The sequence below is a fragment of the Accipiter gentilis genome, chromosome 30 (genome assembly GCF_929443795.1).
Source record: "Accipiter gentilis chromosome 30, bAccGen1.1, whole genome shotgun sequence".
Taxonomy (NCBI): Eukaryota; Metazoa; Chordata; class Aves; order Accipitriformes; family Accipitridae; genus Astur; species Astur gentilis.
Window position 1 is genome coordinate 18,506,014 of NC_064909.1, and position 23,343 is coordinate 18,529,356.

Below are 23,343 nucleotides of genomic sequence, written 5' to 3' on the forward strand. Positions count from 1 at the left end.
TGGGCTTTTCCAGCCGGCTGCTGCGGGTTGGGGAGGAGGACGGGGGGAGGTGAGGAAGAGGAGGATTTGGGGGGGGGGGTGAGGAAGAGCAGGGAAGGGGGTGCGGAGGAGCAGGGGGGGGTACGGGGGGGATGCTCCTCGTCCCCGAGCCGGGACGACCCCGCAAGCCCGCCTCGACGGGGCTCCCGGCGGGACCGGCCCCCGCAGCCTTCCTCCCTCCTCTTCCTCACCACCACCCCCCCGGGTCCGGGTAACGGGGGGGGGGGGGGGGGGGGCCCGGCAGCCCACGCCTGACCTCTGCGGGCCGGCACGGTCCGGTCCGGCGCGTCGCCCACCCCCCCCCCGTGCCATATACCGAGCCGGTCTTCCAAAAACCCACCGTGTCCGCCTCGCAAAGAAGCCGGTGACCTGTAGATAGCGATAGGCACTGAATGATGTTTGCTGCTGCTGCCGTGGAAATGGTGAACGTGGTGAGAACCCAAACTGGAGGCCCCCCACGCCACCCCGAGGAGGCCGCTGAGAGTGAGCGGGACTATCCAGAGCAGGGCCAAGCGGCCCCCGGTGCCGCCGCCGCCGGTGGGTCCCGGCTCCGGGCTGGCCCGGAGGAACCCCCCCATCCTCCGGGGCAAGGGCGGGCGTCCTCGGGAGGAGCAGCGGCCCCGGCGAAGGAGGCAAACTTTGGGCAGAGGTACACGCACAAGGCGCCGGTGGGAGCTCAGCGCACCAGGCGAGCCATCTCTTGTTGCCTTCGGGAAAGCTGCCGAGGATCCTTTTCTCCGGGTCTTCTTCTACCCAAAACAATCCGAGACATAGTCAGAGAATCCGGAGCTTCGGCAAAAAGGTGGAAGAGGGGAGAAGCCCCGCGCTGGAAGAAGCGCTAGTTTCAGCTTGCTTTTTTTTTTTTTTTTTTTTTTTTTTTCCCCGAGGCTGCCGCTCATTAACAAGAAATACTCCACAGTTGCGAGGGCTACGCGAATGCCAAGCGTTCCCCCGTCCTCAGTAATCCACGCTGGAGCCAATCGTGCCACCTCGCCGCCGAGCAAGAAAAAAGGGGATGCCGCTCCATCAGCCAGCGCTGGGAAAGCGGAGAAGAAAAAGCAAACTGCTGTTCTTCCCCTCCATTCAAGCTCCGAACTGGGGAGCCCTCACCGAGCGAGCTCAATCTCCCGGCGCTCACGCACCCGCTCGCACACACTCGTCCACGCACACGCACCCGCACCCACCCGCAAGACAATAAACGGGGCTGCTCCGGCAATCTCAACGGGCTCTTGGCAGTAATACCCGAGGATGTTTGCAGGGAGAAGAGTGCACCCTTATGAAAGAAGCTGGGAAGGGAGGGGAAAGGGGGGAATAAAAAAAAAAAAATAATAAAATAAATGAAATAAAATAACCACGCTCGCAAAGAGCAGGGCTATGCAAATCTGCAGTCTGCAAACAGCAAATCGCTGAAGCTTGGATGCAATGCAGAGGACGAGCCTATGTTAAAGAGGGAGGCTGAGTTCAGCTCCCACACAGCCGCCCTGCCTCTTCCCCCTCGGCTGCTTTTCGGGAACCGCGCACCGGCGGAACGCGGGTGCGGAGCATCCCCGCACACCCCGCGCCCTCCCCCCCCCCCGGCCGCGGCACGGCGGGAGCCTTTCCCCCTCCTCCCCTAGAGTTCGGATGGAGCAGGGGCTTGGAAACCCACTTTCATCTGAAAAAAAAAAAAAAAAACAAAAAACCCAAAAACACCCAACCACGCCGGGGTCTTTTAATTGGCCTAAACTTCGCCCAGCAGCTGTTTCCCTCTGTTCGAGCATCGGCTTTGATGACCCGGTAATTACACACCCGGCGCCTAACAAAGAGTTACCGGTTTGAGGAGGTTTTGGTGGTTTTTTTCTTTGTGTTTTTTTGTTTGGTGGGTTGTTGGGGTTTTTTTTCCGGCACTACTCAACTACCGCACCTTGGCCACCCACCGCAGACGTGGCCGCAAACTGGGCTGAAATATCATTTCTGGGCTGAAAAATCATTTCTGGGCTGAAAACTCGTTTCTAGGCTGAGCCCCCCCCCCGCTCCCCAGGTGTGCGGGGTCCCACCGCGCCTCTCGCCCCGAAACCAGCGGGTAGGGCTACTCTAACCCCCCCTCCGGAGCCGAAAGGGAGGAGACGCCACGTTGAAAAACCACGATTTGCATCCAAAGGGACAACATTCCGGGGCTTACCCCCCCCCCGCAGCCAGCGGCGGGCGGCGCAGCCCCTGCAGTACCGCACCTGGGCACAGCAGGGGGTGTGAGCCGCCCGCTGCCGGCTCTCCTCTCCCTCCTCTCCTCTCCCTCCTCTTCCTCCTTCCCTCCCTTTCTCCCTCCCTCCCTCCCTCCCCAATTTCCAGCCTGCCGTAGATCTTGTGCCATGCCTTCAGCAGCATGAGCTCATGGGTGCGGGGTGCGGATGCGTGAAAGGGAGAAAGCGAGCAGTGGGTGTGAGAATGCTTTTCTTTTTTTTTTGCCTTCCCCCCCCCCCCCCACCACCACCTTTCGCGTTCATTTAAACAAAAACCACCGCAATTTGCTGAGGCGCTTTCTAATTCGCGCGGACGCGGAGGGAAGTCACAACCCTTACTCAGCTGCGGAGGTTTGGGGAAAAAAATGGCATTTCGCCCCCGGCTCTGCTCAGCCCGGGGCGGATTGCCCCCGCCAGCGAGAAGAAACGCCCTTCATCGTGGTGTTGCACGACAGAGAAAGGACCCTGAACACACCCCCACCCGAGCAGGGCTGAGGAATGGGACCCCCTGCCCTGGGGGCGATGAGTTTTACCCCCCCCCCAAACGCAACGGCACCGCAACCTCCCCGCGTCCTCAAAGTTTTACAAAGACCCCGAGGTAAATTGTAAACAGGACTTGGGGGGGACGACGACCCAACACACACACCCCCCCCCCCCCAAGGGCCCAAGCCTTTCTGTGCTTTATGGGTGGGGGGGGCAGGCTGTGTCTCCAGGGAGGAAAGCGGTTCTTTGGGGTGGGGGGGTCTCCTCCACCAACTAACCCCCCCCCCCCCCCAGCTTGTCCCAGGGAAAGGCAGCTTCGAAGGAAATCAGTGACTTTTCCAACCTGTCTCAAGAAGCCTGAGTGTAAAAGAAGTAAGAAACCCCAATTTTCCAAACTATCAGCTTGCAACTGCCATGCACTGCCACCTCTTAAAAAATAAAAGTCCAAGAAATTCTCTAAGTTGCCGTGTTAAGGGAAAGGGAAAGAAATCTTAAAGAAACGTCAGCCTGGATTTGCCGACTCTCCTAAAATTAAAGCCCCTGATGTGTACTTCCTATTCATGCAAGTAATATGTGTTGGAAATTTAATCCATAAATACCACTAGGTTTTCTATCAATCTGACTCAGGAAACAAAATATTTCAGTCAGTCACTGGAACCAGTTTTTCAGTAAACTGTTCACACATTGCTGCCGTTTTAGAAACATGCAGTAGTTAACTGACTGTTCTTAATGATTCTAGACATCCTACAGACGAGCAACTTAAAATTGTTATCACTTCTCTGAAATAGGAAGCCGGTATTGCCAACCGTGTAACGATACAGTTGGCAAGGCGGTTGTTCAGATACAATTTCAGTTGGCAAGTCCTGTCTAGACTAACTTCTGCTCGGCTGTTTTAAGGCCTCCATCAGGAGCTGTATTGGACTACCTTTTAGTGGGAGTTTCCCCGTCGGCAGTCGGGAAAGCACGGCTGGCTCCCCGTTGCGGCGTTCCCGGTAGGGATAAGCGTGCAACGGAGGCTTTCCGCTGATCCCTTCCAGCCCGAGCATAGTTTATTCAACGCTGGTTGAAGATACACCTTGGTGTGGATTCAGCAGGACTTGGTGTAAGCGTTCTCCTCTGTGTTGCCGGGTACGTGGGTAGCTTGAGCACCTTAATCTAAAGCGTTACTCCATCTGCCACCTACTGTGTCAGGGAGGCCTAAAGCGCTTAAATACCAAGGACAAATGAATAAAATGTTTAGGTACTTCAAAGGTACTTCATTTAATGTTTTACTGAGGATAAAAAGGGTGTTTAAGTGCTCGGCATTATTAAATGTGTACTATTTATGCAGCGCACACACATAACTGCCACTAAAGTTTCTAGTTTAAATCTGTGTTTGGAGACTACTTAGAGAAGTTTTTTTTCATCAGATAGATTATAATGGGTCATTTTTAGGTGTTACATTATGACGTTAAACGCTACTTAGGGACTGTTAAATTAATGGATTATTTTGCTGCTGCATAGCCAAACGAAGAGTTGAGGACACAAAGGCCAATCTCCACAAAGCTATTTAGACGTCTAACTCTTATTTAAGTACCCGGTTAAAATGTGAAGGGGGTTACTGACGCCTAAGCGAGCACCTCTTTCTGGACCTGGCAATGTGCTCGGCACCTGGTATGTACTAGCTCTAATTTTAATAACATATGACATTTTCCTGGCTCTGCACTCTGAACTACAGAGACAAACAAGAGGGGGACTATCCGAATTTCAGGGAGGAGAAAGGTGATCTAGTGCAATGCACGGCTGAGAAGTGAAGTAATTTGCAGAAAATATCATTAAAAGATTGAAAAGAGAAAGAATAACAGGAAGGTGAAGAAGGAAGCATCTATGAAAGCAAGTGAAAGGCAGATGGGGACAGGAAGGAAAAGAAGGAAATTCAAGGAAATAAAATCCTCTCTTGCGCAGTTTTTTGTGATAACAGCAAGCACTTCTTCCCAATTTGAAGAAAATCTTGGTAGATAGGTACTTCTAGTCTTTCCATCTTTTCTTTTAAAAGAGGTTGTAGTGAGGTGAGGGTCGGTCTCTTCGATCCAGTAACTAGTAATAGGATGAGAGGAAATGGCCTCAAGTTGCGCCAGGGGAGGTTTAGATTGGGTGTTAGGAGAAACTTCTTCACCAAAAGGGTTGTCGAGCATTGGAACGAGCTGCCCAGGCAAGTGGTGGAGTCACCATCCCTGGAGGTATTTAAAAGACAGGTACATGTGGCGCTTAGGGACATGGTTTAGCGGTGGACTTGGCAGTGCGAGGTTTATGGTTGGACTTGATGATCTTAAAGGTCTTTTCTCACCTAAACGATTCTATGATTCTGTTTTTAAAAAGCTTAATTGGGTGTCTTAGCACTCAGAGTTAAGCTTTTTAATGAAAAGTAAAAGTTAAAAGCATCTGCTAGTAGAAAACCGATGGTAAGCAGCATTTCTTATTTAAAATACTTGCTTTCTTACCCCCTGCTGACATAAGAGTATGAATCTTTGTTAGTTGAGGACTAGCTGAAGTTGAAATGATCTGGTTTTAATCCCCAAGGGCACAGAATCACGCATTCCCAACGCAATCAACATTGTGGCATCAGTCTCTGAAGGTTCTCTCAAAGAAGGAAGAAGTGGTACAAAAGAAGGCAGTAAACAAGAGTTTGTGTAAACAAATAAATGTCCCATTGCAGGCAGAGCAAATAAAGTGTGAAAATAAACTATAGTGTTGACAAGGTAGTTTTTAGGATTTCGGAAACCTAGCTCAGTGAAGTTAATTTACTGGCTTTTTAACCCCATTTAACACTTACCCTGTGCAGGTCACATTGGTAGTAAATGTAACTTTTAATCAAGTTACTTCCACCGAGTGAACTCTGCTAATACCAGTAGGTTCCTACATTTGTGAGCAAGAATATCCTTAATTGTAAAAACGCATCTTTTCCTGGCTGCTTCTAATGCCATTATCCTACAAACACCAAATGCTCCTAAAAAAATAGATTTATACAAACAAAGTACTTCCATGACTATAAGTTACATTACTTCCTCGGATAAAATCAGATACTCCTTGCTGGTACGACCATATCTCTCTACACCCCGATTCTTGTCAATACAGCTGTATCAGTTAAGACAAACAACTTCGGCGACACCAGCAAAAGTTAAAAGCAGACCATGCCTTAGGCGAGCAGAAGTTGTCAAACTCAGGGCTCCTTTAGGTTTAGTGCTGCCTTATGCAACCAGACTTCTCTGGCCACCTCCGTTCTCCAGAAATCCTGCGCTTGGTGGTGCAACATCCACTCTTAAACTCCCGAAGCTCAAGTGCTGTTCAGCAAACTCTGAAAAAAAACCCTCCAAAAATATCTATCTGTATTACAGGGAATCCTATTCAATGGACACTTTAACACACTTCCTATGTTTTTCTATTATAGCTTTTCTCCACTACTGGGTACGGAATTTCACTTCATTTGAAAACCTGCGGACCTTTTGTGATTACAATTAAGCAGGCCAGAATTTATGTTTATCCATCCTACAGACAGTGCCTTAGAGAAGAAAACATTCAAGCTAATGTTTCCACTCACCACCATAAACTCTGATGAATTTAAGGACCTATACACAGAATCTCCCCATACTAAAAATGTCTGATTTTCAGCCACTTCAATGTCTGATAACACTGAGGATGTTAATTTTCCTTGTTTAAACAACAGAGAAGGTTTCTTTCAAAAGCCAATGAATTGCAAGATACTGAACCAAGGCCTGTCATCCGTGTATAACTGTGGCCAGTTTGTGTCCTAACCCTACAGAACTTGGGGCAGAAACCCTTTACTTTAGAAAGGAAGCCAATAAACTTTATCGTGTGAACTAACTGGAGACTTGGAAGGTAAAAAATATTAGTCTAGGAGAGATGGATGGAGTATTTGTGCAGCCATAAAACACACAGAAATTCCAATTTTTTGTGATCACGTAAAAAAGGGGGGGCGGTTACAATGGAAATACTTAGGCTGCTTTCTCTGTAGTGCAGCTATTCTCTCTGTATGTATAGTTCAAATAAATCCCGGTACAGTTAATAAGTCTTTCTGTCTATAAATCTGTCCATCCAAATAGTCTTAAATCTTCATAATAAATGTTTCTTGACTCTGCGTGTGTAAAGACAGAAATAATCTCTTTCTCTCTATTCCTTGCTGTCAAAAGCAAGCTGATTTTTATTTTGTTTCATTTTATTGAAACCATGCACATAAGCCAGATCCCTTCAATTTAGAACAGAAGGAGCTGGTAGGAGAACATTTTCCAATGGGGAGTTTTGACTCGGAAAGAAAGCTCCCTCTTGGTCTGAAATAGCCCTGGTTGGTCCATCAGTTGTCAGGGCACTTTGCCAAGTCCAGCTACCGTTACTTGCATTTAGCCCTGGTTTGACCTGCCTTGAGGAGGACGGCTTATACTCCACTGGGGGTTGTCTTTTGCTGGCTACCAGTGCTGCAATGCCACTTAACTTCGTATTTTCTTTTTCTTTTTTTTTGTCTAACTTGACACAAAGGGTGTTAACACCTTGGGTAGGTTCCCCGTTTCATTCCAATATAAAACCATAGGAATTAAGACCAAATTTACATGTATATACATGGAGGTATTTAAGAAATTTGTAGTCTTGTATCAAGCAGGACAGGCTGTACTCATGTTCTCTCTGGACTGCTGCACGAGCAGTTAATTCTACGGGCAATTAGATTGCTGCAGAACCTGCAAAAGTCTCTCTGATTTCCACGAGTGCTGCTGCACGAATTGGCACTGCATTGCCGCAGAAAAGAGAGATCCCCGACTACAGCTTCAATGCTACTAATTTGAACTCCTCAGCAAATACTCCAGCTAGGAGGAAAAAAAAAAAAAAACCCCAAAAAAAAACCCCACACAAAAATAGCTTGCAAATTAGTCATCAAGAAGTTTGATGAGATCAGTGACAGATGCCAATAACAGAACCCAGCGTTGTGCTCTTTTGCATCCAGTACAAGCATACAAAGTACGTGCAAAGCCTCTTTGTCTATAACGGCCTCCAGAAATAGGAAAAGTGTATTGTGTTGTTTGCAGCTCTTGTTATTGTTTACCATACATAGATTACCTGAAATATTAAATGCCATGTCAAGGCCAAGCCCACACTAGACTCAAAGTGCAATGGCCCTAAAATGGGGAAATTGAGTTTAAAGTCCTTGCAAGGCAAAGTTGATTGCCCTTTTTTTTTGTTTTTTTTGGTGGGAAGCCCACTGGTAGCCTAGAGAGCCCTAAATGATGTTTGTAGAGTGCCTAAATCAGTAATAGTCAAGAACGCATTTTTAAGCAGGTTTTCCTGATAGGATTTCTAAGATTTCGCCCATCACGATTCCTGATCGGTCACCCCCTCCCTTCCTGGCCTTGGTGGAGAAGAGGTTGTACAGCGGCGTTCTACCTCCTGCCTTCCCTGAACTCATTAGCCCTGTAACTATATTGGCAAAGAAAGGGGTAAGGTACAGCCTGCTACCATTCTGTCCACTCTTCTAGGTCAATATATTGCTTCAGACTCCAGACAGCAGTAGTGTTACAAGCTGGCTGTAGAAATAACTACATTTCAAAAGCAGACTTGTAAGAAGACGGCATTAACTTTTGGCATTCTTAACTTTAAAAATGTCCCAATACTTATGTAGCTTTAAGCTTCTTTCTCCCCCCCCCCCCCCCGAAAAAATGTCACCATTGTGCAGAAACTGTATTTGTTTGTAGTGCCAAGCAAATTTCTGTAGCTGAGTTATGAACCTCTGAACATACAGGTTTAAAATGGAAATGCTGACATAATCTTAAATGTAGTGGCACAAATACTGCCACTACAATAATCCTTGTAATCTAATATATTAGCCCTAGGGGGATGGAGACTCAATTGCTGGTCTCAGACAGCCTTTCTGAGGCTCAATTCAAATGGCATAATTATTCTACATCCTTCAAGTTCTTTAAAATACATTTCAAATGCAGTATTGTACATTCCAAAATATTTGTTCTTCAGAGATTGATTTTGCTTTTTTTTTTCCCCCCTTTAAAGAGATATATGACCTCAGAGGCATGTGAAAAATCATTAATCAAGTTTATACTGTGTAACACTCTTTTGTGTGTGAAAGACTTACTTTTTTCCAGATTTCCTCAGTTATGTTGCCAAGGTGATTCCCCTAGAGAGCCATGTGTTTATCTTGACAGGTGTTAGTGAGATCTGCGGAGTCTCAGTGGAATTGTTACTGGTTGCTTTGAGGTACAGTAGAAAACATTAAGTCTGCAAACTAATGAACTTACCTTATTACCTTCTAAATAAAATAAACCACAGAGTAAGTTGGATTAATCTACTAATGCCTTTCTAATGAGTCTTTTATTGGGCATATGGTGTGGTCTTGCTATTTTCCTCACATAGCTAGCACCAGCAAAAACTCGAAATAAAACCTACACGTATCTCTTCTGTTACACATCAGTATCAAAAACCCGCTATCACAATTATTTTCAGATTGCTATTTTGCTAGCGTAACCTTTGATTATGATTTGCAAGACTAAATGGATTGAAAAAAATAAAAAGCAGTTAGATTAAAAAAAAGAATCAGGAGTCACCACCGATAGGAGAAAAGAAAAATACAACTTCTGCTGCTGTTGCTAGGGGAAAAATATAAAACACTGCTGCTAACTTATAATTACTTTAAAATGTATTCTGTGACCTGTCCTGACAATGTCAGGGAATCATTAACTAAATATTGTAACTTCTGAAGTTAAATAATCATTCCTTAGTTACAGTCCATTAGGGTTTTCCAGCCCTGAGCTGTAACACGCTACATTTTTGTAATGCGTATTAGAAGCAATAAAACAATAGGAGCTTTTAACAAAAAAGAATGAGTTTTAAGCAACGTGAAACAAGATACCATCATTTTCAGCCAGCTATGCCTTTTGCTTTCAATTGTATTTTCTTTCTCTCTGCGTATGTACAAGATCAGAACACAAGAAAAAACACTCCTTAGCAATATTCATCTTCTGGGAACACGCTGCTGAATTTAGGTATAAACCCATAATGGCATCTCAAAGAATAGCAATATCTCATATACTTCAGCTTTGATACACTATTTCAAATCCTTAATTTCCCCTTTTTCAGTTTCCCACATAAAGTTTTGCTTTGCTTCCATATTTGCAAATGCCCATTTGAGACAAAAAGATCTTTTCATAGCCAAGCTCTCCCCTCCCTTTATTTACTTCAACAACAAATTAGCAGCCAAGTTTTTGTAGAGGATAAGAAAACAGATACAGTGAAAACAGAGCGAGAACATAGTTTTTCTTTCCTTCAGCACCAGCAGCCAGAAACAGTATGAAAGCAATGGATCATGAAGAAAAGCAATTTCCTACTTCAGGGATTAAGCAATGCCCTCTTTTGTAATGTTAAATGAAAGTTCTAGTTTTGTTTTTTTTTCAAGTAATACTGGGGTTTTTTCCCAATTTAAATAAATGGCCACTAGAGAAGCTCCAGTAGAGTGCCAAACACATCACTTCCTAGCCAATCAATAACACTGGTAAAACCCTTTATGTTGTTTTTCTTTGAGCAGGCCTATTGATAGGGCAAGAAAAATTAAGCTACTACAGAAGCCAAAGATAATTAACTTAACAAGGAAGAATATCTGGTGATATATGCGTTCTGTTCTTTTCTGAAGGACAAATATAGGGGATTCCGATACAGAAAATATACAGACTTTTGCTGAAGCATTCAAATATAAACAGCTACCTTCATTTTACTGTCACAGTACGGGTCTCTCATCCAGTGACACTGTAAAATTAACTACTTTGGTGATGATACATGGCTAGGCTATCAGGTGATGTACCATACCCTCGTCTAAAACGTTATCCTACACTTCCCTTTGGTACTATGGAAAAGATGGGCAAGTTCTCCATCTGCCTCTGTCACAGCTTTTCAAGTGCAATCTCGGGCAAATCACTACAAACCATTAGTCTCTTAATAGCTAATTGACAAGCTAGGTCAATGTTATCAGTCACAAGGATAAAGATTATTTGCATGAGTAAGGCTTAGTAGAATTACACCCTTCACTCCAGTGCTGAAAGGTTTCAAAGGCTTTCATCTTCAAGCCCTATTAAACAGTGCATTGCAGGATTAAGTCTTCTTCTACACCTACAAGTTTGTAACTATAAAGCCCTAACAAGAACATTCAGCGCGGCCTTAAAGCCGATACCGTGTTTCAAGCACTTTGAGATCGCTTCACGATAAATGCCTGCCGATGTTTATATTAATTATGGATGCGTGGGCCTTCCTCAGTTTTAATACAGAGATAAATGGCAATCCTGCAAATATGTGATCAACTTGGCTTAATGGGACAACTCGTATGGGAAAGCATTATCACTGTAAAGAGACTTTGTTGGACCGAGCTCCTTCTCCTTAGCATATATGCAAATAATAGCTGCAACTATCAAGAGATTGGAAACAGAAAATAATTTAATTCATACCTGTGTTTTGGTTTTTAATGAATTACATAAAAACTTTTCCTAGCTAAGACAAGGCACCTGCTGTATAATTAAAATGAAGAGTCACAACCAACTTATCTTTTAAAACCAGGTTGTAACAGGAAAGAAAATGCAAGACTTCTCAGCTGCAACTTCATGGCTCTATCAAAACTTGCCTAATTTTACCTATTTATTCCAGTGCATAATAAAAGATGTACTCCGAGAAAAAAATATATGATGCATACATATTTTTAAAGGCTTAGAAAGCTAGCAGTTTTCTTTTAACACCCTTGGATCTAATTTTGTTTCTAACAAGTAAAATGAGAAGAATGAGGCCCTAAAAAGGATAATGGTCTGAAACCTGCTCTTTGAATCTTTACAAACGCTAAAACTATCATAAATTTCAATCGAAAATGTGGGCGCACTGCTGGCCATCTTTGGGTATAGAGTTCAGCATTACTGCCCCGAAAAGCTTAGGGGTTTTGTTCGGAAGTTTTCAAAACCCACCATATTGAACCACTAGCCTATAATAGCTCTTCCACATTTAACAGGATGTCAGTTCCTGGAGCTGTTTTTCCTTTGATGCACAGAAAGTACTGCCAGTAATTTTAATCAGAATTATGCCACGCACTGGAGGAAGACAATCACATAATATGAATTATCACGGTTTTTCCATATCCCTGCCTCTCGCAGAACAGTTGTTTTGTAAGTGGAGTTGGTACTGCATATGCTACTGATTTGTGGCTGCTTTGTTTAAAAGAAGCTTAGTACTGGTGTAGTCCTTCTCATCCAGATATATCAAAGTGCTTTATAAAGCAGCGAAAGCAGTGAAGCCGAGAAAAAACTTGCAGTGAAACTTTTTTTTTTTCTTTTGGTAACATGAAAAAGTCTCAAATTATTTGTACCGAAAAATAAAGGGAACACATCATGAAAATTAAAGAATTGCATTTTTAAAAATGATTTCATTTTGAAAATGATGTTCCCTTTCATAATTTTTGGTGGTCTTGGTTTAAAAAAATTAAATGCCTTTTCTTTGTCACTATTTTTCCCTCACAAATCTTCTCTCAAATACTTTCTTTACAGAACTGCCTCTGAACCTACAAGTAGTTAATTCCTATAGCTCAAACCAGGGCACTTTACTCAATAAAACTCCTACTCTAAGTAATGCCCTGAAAGTCTTCACCTTGTTTTCACTCAGTTCCTACTCACAGAATGCAAAAGTGCTGAAAGAAGATTAAATATTACGATGTAAACTTACAATACTTGGTACTAAGAACCTCAGTTGCCATTTACTTTGCTCCTGTAAGCTAGCTTTAATGAACATATAGTTGTTCCACCCTAAATATTAATCCCTGGTGCCAGATTTAAACTTACAATATTAGGGATAAAGCTCAGGGTGAGATACAGGCACACCACCTGCGTCAGGTCGAGTGGCAGGAGATAAACCGTCGGTGTCAGGCACCGAACAGGGACACAGTTTGTGCATTGGGTACGTAACAAGGCACGTCCTCTACATTTTGTTGCATAAAAGGGGGATATGCCTGCCTTCAATCACACAGCCTAACACAAAACTTGGGACCGGGATCCCTGTTTCTTACCATCCCATCGTAGCAGAACGCAGCATTTGCAGTTGCGTCCTATCGGACAACGAGCAACCCCCGTTTGGCTAAGAGTGAACTTCGACATCAGAATTACAATCGCACAAAGGGTTTATGGATTACAACGGACCCAAAAGCAATGCTCGTATTGCCGCATACCTTTGAGCTGCGATGCGCATGCTGTGGTTGAAAGCCAGAAAGTGAGAGTTGCAGGACAGGCTGGATGGTTTCAGCCAAAATCCCATTGACCTGAATGGAATTTACTCAAGCCAAAGACCTGGACGCTACCTTAGTGTTAAAACATTGCAGCAAAATCAATATGAGCTATAAATTATTAGAAGCCCTTTTTAATTCTCACCTACTTCACACTAATGATCAATTTACTGTTAATGCAAAAAGAGATTTAGAGCAATGTTTGTGCCATTAAACTAAATATCCATTAGATATACAGTATATCCCACAAGCGCATTTGCTTCTCGTGGAATTCCTCCAGAACACTGGATCTATATACAATATAATATAATTATATTTAACTGGTAACGAGCTATTGAATTGCACAGGGGGAAATAGCTTACAACCTTAAAAACTTCTAAAGTAACTTCTCTAGTCAAGATGGGCTTCAATGATACAACTCGGTATATGAAAAAGCTTTTTGTTCTATAAAATGTAACACTGTTAGTTTGCACTTCTTTCATTTTTTTTTATCAAAGGAGATTTATAATGTGTAAGCAATACAGTAAAGGCTTTCTTCCACTAAAGAAGCTCAGAAATAAGCAGATTCACATGATTAGTTTTCCAGAAAGAAAATTCTAATTATGCATTTGAAGAAGTTTGCTTCTTCCTTTCCAGTACTGCTACAGTTCGGGAAAACGTTGGTTGTAAATATGACTAGCAGCAGGGAATTCCTGTGTCGCTACTCACTACAGACGCAGGTGGTAACAACAGTTAAGTTTTTGTTAATTTATTTAGAATCTGTAATTTAATCTCCTCATATGAAAAGGACAAACTGCTGCACCGCTGAGGTTTTTGGTCACAGCGGCGAGATCAGCAGATATTTCATCAATGTTTAGCTATACATACATAAACCTCGTTCGGAAATTTTCTGACCTAAACACAAGGACTGAGAAAACCCAGAGCATTAACACAAACCTGGCCATTAATCGGCAATGCAAGATTTCTCTCCTGCTAAGAAAGAGTACCAATTTTCCCGTGGTTGGTGAATAGTAAGAGTCAAGCACTCTGAAATGAGTAAATGTTGATCACTGATATCTTGCTGTGGTAGAGAGCAAATGTATTTTTTCTTCAAGATGAGGACTTTTTTCCGTATCTTTTCAGTTGATCAATCTCCGATAAACCTTGATCATATTTATCTAATAGGTATGTGGGAGGATAAAAGGATCGGTGGTACTTTTCTCATTAGTTGCCTAGTTTTAGTGTGAGCCTCCACGCTTGAACGTGGTTCAGGGTGACACCGTGAGTCGGCATCTGCTCACAGCATATTGGAATGTACAAACACAAGCATAGCCTGCAAAAACGTGAAGTAATTCTTCCCTTCAACTCAGCATTAATAAAGCCTCAGCAGGAATACCGGGTACAAATTTGGACGTTACACTCCAGGAAGACATGAGACAATGGAGAGAAATGTGAGGAGAGCAACATGACCAGAGTCTAGAGAACACGAGCTGTGATAAAGCTTCAAAGAATTAGGCTAGAGAGGAGACAACTGAGATGGAACATGATAATAGCCTTCGAATACATGAAAAGCTGTTTCAAAAGAATAAGGAAATAACCTGTTCTCAATAACAATGATGGATAGGACAAAAAGAAATGTGCTAAATTGCAGCAATTAAGATTCAGGTTAGATATTATGAAAACCTTCTCAACAGCAAGATAGGGAACCGCTATGAAAGATCACCTAGAAGCCAGTGGAGTCTCTACTGTTAGAATTTTCTCAGAGTAGCGTAGACAAAAGTCCTTCTAGAGCTACTCAAATATAATTGATTAACTTTTCAGGACTGGGATGATGTCCTGCAGTCCTTTTTGTCTTTATATTTCTATGAACAGGGCTCCTGCGTGCTATCGTTTGTGCTGGAAACTGTTAAACTTCAGAAATGAAAACATTCTCCTCTAGGCCTCCCCTTGCCCAGAGTTGGTGCAGAAATAAGTAAGAGTAAACTTCTTATCAACACCCTCTTTTGCCCCATATATGATGTTACTAGAGATGACAGGTCTATTTGCCTGTTTGAAGCATTTCTTAGAAAACAAAAATGAGAATAACAAACCTTATCTAGACCAATAGTAAACAAATGAATAGAAAAGCAAATATCGCTTCACCTTAAATACCTCTTCTAGACCACAAAACATAACAACTCCAAATGAATTTAAGAAAGAAGAAAATACATCAAGTACAAAGATTTTAGATGAGTAAAAAAGCAAGCAAGCTGCATCACCCACTTTGGTTTTAGAAGAATATCTTGTGATATATGAACTTTTAGCTGACGTACATACGTACGTGTGTGTGTGCGCGTGTACTTGCCAGCTTTTAACACTGATGAAAATTGTCATGATTAGACCTTATTTCCCAGGGCTGGACCATATTATTTACCGTGACCTGTAACGTGCATGAGATTCAAACACTGTCATGCTCTTGGACTCAGTGGGCTCAATAATATTCATTAAATAGTCCGTCCTCAGGGGATTTAACCTTCAATCATGTTATTTAGGAAAACTTCCATTTCAAATCTTTTTAATTCTCTACTGAATTACAATATTTCATTGAACAATATTCTCAACATCGTGCTCTAAATGACTTTTTTTCTTTGTAGCTTAACCCTGAGTGATTCAGAGAGTTGGATACCGTGGTGTCCTATTTGAGCTTCCATGCAGCCACTTACATGTACTAAATGAAGAAGCACCCAATGAACAGTTCTGGACAACCATACATGAAACTTTCAAAAGTGAACTAAAACATGACTGAAAAAACTTACTTTAAAATTTCAATTTAAAGCTTGAGTAAAGTTTGGTTGCAATAGCTATGAGGGAGAGAACTGTGGTCTCAAGCACAGGAGAGGGTTATGTTTATGATCTATTGTTACCGAGGATAGGAAGGAGTAGAATTTCCCTGTCCCTTCCTAAAGTTACATCCCTATAAATCTCCATCTGTTACACCCTTGACAAGTCTCCTAGTATTCATAATTTCTTCTTTCTCTCCCTGGTAAGTTGCACAGATATGAAGAGTGAGAGAATATCTCCTGAGCAAGTTCCTGCTGCTTACATCCCCCTTTGGAGAAGACTGTGCCTTTTTGCTAGTATGTAAAGTATCTCAAGATTTGTCCTTCATTTACTAAATTCATTAGAGATCATCATGACTATTGAATTTCTTTTCAGCAGGACACTCTCTTGTCAGTAATTCCCCATCCACTGTTCTTCAAAGAAACAATTTCCTTTGATCCATATTGTAACTGAATCCCCACAACTTAAAAATAAACTTGTTGCAGCTTACTCGTCCACTGCTGATAACTGCATTTCCATTCAAAAAAATTACATCAAAGTATACTTCTCAAGCACGTGAGTCTTTCCTGACACCTTTTGCGTTACCTTCCAATTAATCTTGGTTTATGGTTCTATTCCAGATTCTTCAGCATGATAATACATCTAGAAACTATAAAGCATCTAAATAATACAAGAATGGTGATGAAAAAAGTGAGAACAGTTGGATAAAAATAAACCTCAGTATTATCTAATCAAATTCACAACTGCAATGTCATACCCATCAAATTCAAGAATCAGCATCACTAGAGGAATGTGAAAAACCTATCCAATAGGATGCCATCACGAGATCTAGGAAGTATTGAAGGGATGTTCCAAAAGTACAACCAGAGAATGAAAAGAAGCAGAGGACCCAGAAACAGAAATCCGTAGTATAATACAAAATAAAAGATAGGAACATTTGACTTATCAGACAGTAATTCTACCAATGGACTCAAGCGACTGCAGAATACGTGACAGCAAAATCTGGTAATTCACGATTATTTATTCCCTTAATACACTTATGAAATAGATGTTTCAATTTAGTGCTGCTCTTCTCGAAAAGGAAAGCGAACCTTTTTCCATCATATTTCAGAAAAGCTCCAGGACTGAAATGGAATACATTTCAAATGGAAAGATCAAAGTGATCTTGCTCCATCCCGGAACACACAAAGTTAAAGAAATTAATTATTTTATTCTGGAAGCATTCTGATCCCAATTTCTTATACATAGGAAGCTTGACTTTTTGCCAAGATGCATGAAAAAGCATACAGTTTCATTGATTCATAACTGTCCAATTATATATAATCTTTGCTTACTGCTCCTGAACAAGGACAATTTTATGTCATTATTTTCCTTCTGGTTTTCAGCAAGCCAAGCATCACTTGTTTCAACAGAACATCATTATGGGTTGCTTTTCTCTCCAAATACATTTTCCAGTGGATTGTATTAAAAATAATAATAAAAAAAAGACAACACAAACCCAACCAAAGAAGCAAACAAACCCTCCAAAACCAACACACACACACCCCCACCCGCCAGCAGTACAACTGGGTTGCGTTGCTTACCCCCCTATCAAAAAAAGGCTTCTCTGCCTTCCTGAGAATTCCCCTAGCCTGCAGGGTGACTATTGGCTGCTGGGCAGATCACCATGGGGAAACGAAAGGAGAAGGACAAAGAGCGTGAGTGTGCGGATGTGGGTGTACGCGCTCGCTCACACGCGTGTACGAGAGACAAAAAAGTAAAAGCTCTATATTTGGGGTTATGTATCCTTTGCAACATTTCTGAGGTTCTCAGCAGTCCCCAAGAAAGCTTCTGCTCATATGCTTTCCTGATTAAGGCAACAAATATTGAAGTAATCTCATATTCATGAGTAATTTACTAAATGAAAAAAAGTAGCCATTTTAAGAAAGACTTTAGCTAAATAATCATGGAATACTCAGGATGGGTCAAGTCTCCTTTACTAAATAAACAGTTTATTGCAGCTTTCTGAAACATCTATAATATACTTTAAGCATCCAGACCTACTACCGCATGATTAACACTATGAAATTGTATTTTCAGAACAGTCCACTAGAAATTACTTTTTTTTTTTTTTAAGCCTAGAATGGTTTACAGGTCACAATGTTGCTAGCAGATTTAAAATCTTGACAGGACCTGTAATTGCATCAATCTCCTCTCCATCCTCTGTTTTTAAGGTTTCTTAAGCTTTGATTTCAGGAACCTCTCATTTACTCATTTACAGCAAAGCGAAGTAGTATAGAACACACAATTATTCCATATACTGATATAATTCCATAATCCTCCATGGAGAATGACATGTATACTTTTGTAAAATATGGTCCCTAAATCACATCTTTATGTTCTTCAGTGACGTAGTATTTCTTTGACTTTTAAGTGTTTTTAATTATTTCCTATTGCTATACTGCTTTTTGCCATGCAAACCCCAACTAATAAATGTTACTTATCCTAAAAGTGAAATATTATTATCCCCATTTTCAGTTAGATGGAAATGCAGTCTAAATTAAACGAGGGTAATAGGAAGTTACTATTTCCAGATTACAAGATTAAGAAAAGGAGCTCAAATCACAGCTAGAATAAGAATTTTAGGAATTAAGACTAAAATATACATAGACAAATGTCAACTGATGCAAGCCAACATACATACACTGATTTCAACACAGCACTAACAGTTTATATGTGAGGAGCCACTGGTTGGTAAGTTAACAAAGTACAAGCATAAAGCCGATTTTGGTAAGTATTAAATATGTCTGTTAATGCAGGAAACAAACTCTTCGCATTACACTTAAATAGGCAAACTGCCTTTCTGCAGAAAGGCAAATGCAGGAAAAAAATTAAGTCAAATGCTGGCCATAATCTAGTTTTCTCTAATTCTAATACCATGCAGGTAATATCCCCAAGAGAAAAGTTCTTCTGGCTTTACAAACTAATACAATGCCATTTGAATTGAAAGGCAGACAGTCACGCCATGACAAAATACTTCTCTATTTGTAAAACGTAAACCGAACTGTATTTCAACAGGCGGCAAGCTGCGTGACCAGGCTATCTTTCAGCAACAATCTTTTCAAGTTTCTCTTCGTCCCCTCTTTTTTTTTTTAATTTTCTTTTAAAAATTTTCTGCTTATTTGCTATACAGTCTGCAAGCCTAACTGCTGCAACTTAATTAATGAAAGGGTTTGTTTTTTATTTGGGGGGTGGGTTTGTCTGTTTGTTTGTTTTTGTTGTTGGGACTTTTTTGTTTGCTTTTGGTTTGGGTTTTTTCTTTAAGTTGTCTTTTAATCTGGAATTTAGATGGCCAAATTCTTCTTCAAGTACAGAAACATACACAAGGACACTGAGGTCAGGGAGCGGTTCGAAGGGCTTGGTGGTTCCATTCAAGTCTATGGGCTCAACTTCCCTGGCCACAGAAACGGAGGCGCAGGCAGGACTGGTGTACCCCAAAGGCTCAGGGTGAGGGATCTCATCCTGCAAGAGAAATCATCTGAGCCGTAGATGGGAACGCTCCCGAGTTCGCTACTTGGATGCAATCTGAATTGCAGGCATTCCCGCTGTTATTCCCACTGTGGTGGTGTTTTTAATGTTGTTATTTTTATGTTCAATGCCCCAAGTTAAAAGTTTCCCTTTGTATGTATATTCAAATTAACTCTGAAAGTGTAGTGGGGTGAAATGCAGCTAGAATAGACAAGAATCCTCTGGGCTTAGCCAAAAAAACAGGCAAGCATTCTACCTTTCATTTGGAAATGAAAAATCAACCCAAGTTGCTTGACAGGTTTAGAAATCATAGCAAACCATTCAGGGATCATAGCCTTACATTTACATTTGGATATGAAGCCCCTCCGCAAGGCAAGTGACTGGGGCTTACTAATTGTGTTAAGAAACTTTCTGATAAACACATTTGATATTTTACTATCATAGAACAATCTGACTATAAATCCTTGTAGACTATTAAGGTGTTGGAGTCCAACGATAATGTACTCACAACCACAGATTAACTAACTGTTGGGTTTTCTTCTGGGAAGCTTCTGTTCCTGAATTCAGCACTGTCACTCCATTTACAAAGTGGTGCTCTCCTCTCCTGCCACATGAAATACAAAGTATTGGGAATAAGTTCTGAAGGATTGCACAGGGAAGGAAAATAACTATCCGCTTCTGCTTTCCATCACTCCACGTGATAGCAGTTTGTGTATGCAAGAGACCTGATGGAAGCATGCCAGATAGTAAAGAGGGAGGGAGAGGAAACTCCGCAGCACTTCTCAGTGGAAGAGATTTTGGTGGAAGAGATATTGATGGGCATTCCCATTTGATGGCTTTCAGTGGTTTGCACAACTTTTGAGTAGAGATGATTCGGGCTGGAGTCATCATTTGAAGCCTAGTGGGTCTGATTTATCCTTTAATAACATCCGTACTCAAAAATTATGTTCCTGATTCATTCCATTAGGCTATTTTCACAAATGCTTTCTTGCGATGCTTTTGAAAAATTAGGAGCTTTCGTTTGTCAAGTAAGTTCTGCTCATTTGTCATACTGTCCTACTGCCTTTCTTGTACACGCTCGCTCTCATACTACTTGTCATACAGAACCAGTGACACTCGCACTGATGGTAATGACACTGGCAAACGTGCATACAGAATTAAGCTGGAATGTGCTCCACACTGGCTAGCATTAGTACTGGCATCTTGGTTTTTCCTCTCCAAAGGAAGCAGAGAAAAAGACCTTTCCTCCCCTCTCCTTAATTACCTTTCTGCTTTCTACTGTAAGTAAATGCAGCGCATATATTAAAAAAAAAAAAAAAGCAAAAGTGAAAGTGCGGTTCACCTGCAACTCAGCTAGTGATGCTGAAGGCTAAAATGATATAAACAGAATGAACAAATAATAAACAACAGCTCTCTTTAAAGGGCATATTTTACTTTTTCTAATGGCATTTTTCAAAGCAACCCTGTTAATTTTTATGGTATTCTAAAATCTTCAAATAATTGCAAACCAGTCAAAACCGTTCTGAATTCCAAGGAGGTTTTGAATTAAGGAATGAGTAAGTTTGTATTATAAAAATATTTTACCGAATATCAGCTGTGAACAAGAAATACCAAACAAACCATGGTATTGAGGGATTTGTAATGAATCTAGACAAAAATATTAAACAGTTAGTAATTTCTTATACTTGTCTTTGTTTTAAAAGGTAACATGGAAGTATTTAACTTGATTCCCACTCCCTCCAACTCGGACACACACAAACACAGCCAAATTTTTAACCAGTCACTTCAGGGAGATGATACTGAATAGACCACTCTGGGAAACTTGACAGAGAATAGATACAAAGGCAAGTGCTTAAAAAGCCAAAACAATGGGTCAAGTCTAATCTTTACCTACGTGCATTAGGGTTTCAAGATTGAGCGCGATTTGTTTTAGAGCAACAATGAAAGCTGTATTGCTGGTGCTGAAAGGAAAATATACGGAAGAATACTTTTATCTATCTACACTGCAAGATATCAAAACACAAGTTGCACAAATTGATTCAGTCTGCGTCAGAGAGGTGAAATGCAATGGCATCCTTTTATCAGCTACCCAGCCTGTGATAACCTTGAGAGGAGTTACTTGAGAAAAGATGAGGGCTGCTTCTTTTATGCTTTCTCCACGGGCAGAAGTCAGTCCTGGTTTGACTATGGAAGTACGCCACTAATCAGGTATGTGAGTATCCTACCTGTGAGAAAGACAATCGTGAAATATCTCCGAGCAGAAGCACCCACCTTGGAAGCAGTGTTTGCCTCTGCAGCCATATGGAAGTTAGGGCTATTTTCTGTCGCTGCAAATAGAACTGAACAAATAATTGACTTGCTGGCTTTTTTCCAAAGTCAAAAGAAACGGTTGTTGTGGTTTATCTAAAACAAGTTTTCCTAGCCAAATAAAAACAATTAGTATTTTATGATTTTAGGTTTCGTTGCACTTTCAAGGTTTTAAAAACACTGCTTTGGAAATAAGGTTTTTAAAAGCTGTGATTTAAAAAATGAATATGACGTTATTTTAGCTGCTGTGATTTAAACTCATTTACACAAACTAATGAATTGTTTCAGCTGGGAGGAACTCTAACCCCCCTCTCTTCAGCTAACAGACTTTCCAGCATTTGGGAGCACTAGCTGTAGATTCTGGACTTTACTTGGCCTACTGGATTTCTGCAGGGTAGGGTGGGCCTTTGATGGTTCAGATTTGCTTGTGACTGTGAACATTTGTTCCTTTATTGTCTTTGATGATATAACCATCCACGCTAATTTTGGATATAATTGTAGGTAAGCATGGTGTTTGACCATCTGCTGCAATATCTATAAAAAGATTTGTTCTTGTGTAATACATTTACATTTCAATAAATAAAGTTAAAGAACTAAGAACATGCCTGTAAAGGAATTTCTATGGGTTTAAAACATGTTCACTTTACTCATATAAACAGACCTACTATTTTGAAAGTGTTTGCGTGTAATATACTGCACATTTTGTGGCTGTTGCACGGTATATGTAATATTTCAGTGTACGTGACATAGGTCTCCTCCTCTCTCCCTGCTTTATATGTTCGTATCTAATTGTATGACTTTTTCTCTCGGTTTAGATATATCCTGCTGATGATGTTGCATAGATTAAGATACAAAACAGTAGTGACCCTAAGTTCAGAACAAAGAACTAGATAAATAAGGTGGGTTGTAAAACTATGAAACAAACAAAAAAAGAAAACCCCACCCTTACTGTTTTCGATTCTACCTCTGTAAATAAAACCAGAAAATTACTAAGGGAGTAGAGCGAAAAGATCAAAGCAAGAAGATAATCATATTATTCTTCTGCCTAAAAATAGTAGTAGTCAGCACATACTATGGATAAATCCTCCCACAATTAAGCACTAAAACACTACAGGAGGCAGAGTTATCAAGAATCATATCACCAAACCTTTAGAAAACACGACTATTTTTGTCATCGCATGTCATTATTTCACATTAATCGTTGCGGAGTTTCCTTTGTATTCATGAAGGATAAGAGAAGACAATTATTTTAAAACCCGGAAAAAGTACCTTAAGCTTGCATCAAATGTTGTTGTACAATACCTGTATTGATTCCATTCACACACAGATCCATGCTAGTCACTACCGACCTATTTTTATGATTTTTTTTTTTTTTTATATTAGGTAGTGTTTTTTTTTAAATAATGATTCCTTAATTGTAACATCCAAGGTTGAAAGAAATAGTGATTAAATGGCTTATCTCAGCATGTGAGCTGGTGCTTTCCCTTTTCTGTTTTTCATCAGAATCACCTTTCAGTAGGAGCTTGGAACAAGGCAGTGACGGCAAGTTTGAAAGCTCATGGAAAGCTTACGATAGTAGCAAAAAAGGCTATAGATACGAGCAAAGAAACACAGCAAAACCTGTGACATACCAGAATACATCAGAGAGCCTTCAGGATAGGGGAAAGCTAGAGAATTAGAACCGATTAATGCAAA

The 23,343-nt window shown here is 41.2% G+C and overlaps 1 protein-coding gene across 27 annotated transcripts in view; it reads right to left on the reverse strand.

Annotated features, from left to right (window-relative positions):
- NRXN1 (neurexin 1) overlaps nt 1-23,343 on the reverse strand; it is a 720,174-nt gene that overhangs the window by 280,138 nt on the left and 416,693 nt on the right. For 4 of the 27 annotated variants that reach the window (XM_049833878.1, XM_049833877.1, XM_049833876.1 and 1 more), the window contains exon 1: nt 380-813. The exons of the other annotated variants lie outside the window; for them this stretch is intronic. In XM_049833878.1, coding sequence (XP_049689835.1) covers nt 380-617 — 238 coding nt within the window. In that variant the 5' untranslated portion in view covers nt 618-813. Of the gene's footprint in view, nt 1-379; nt 814-23,343 lie in introns of those variants that run through there. 27 annotated transcript variants of the gene reach the window in all.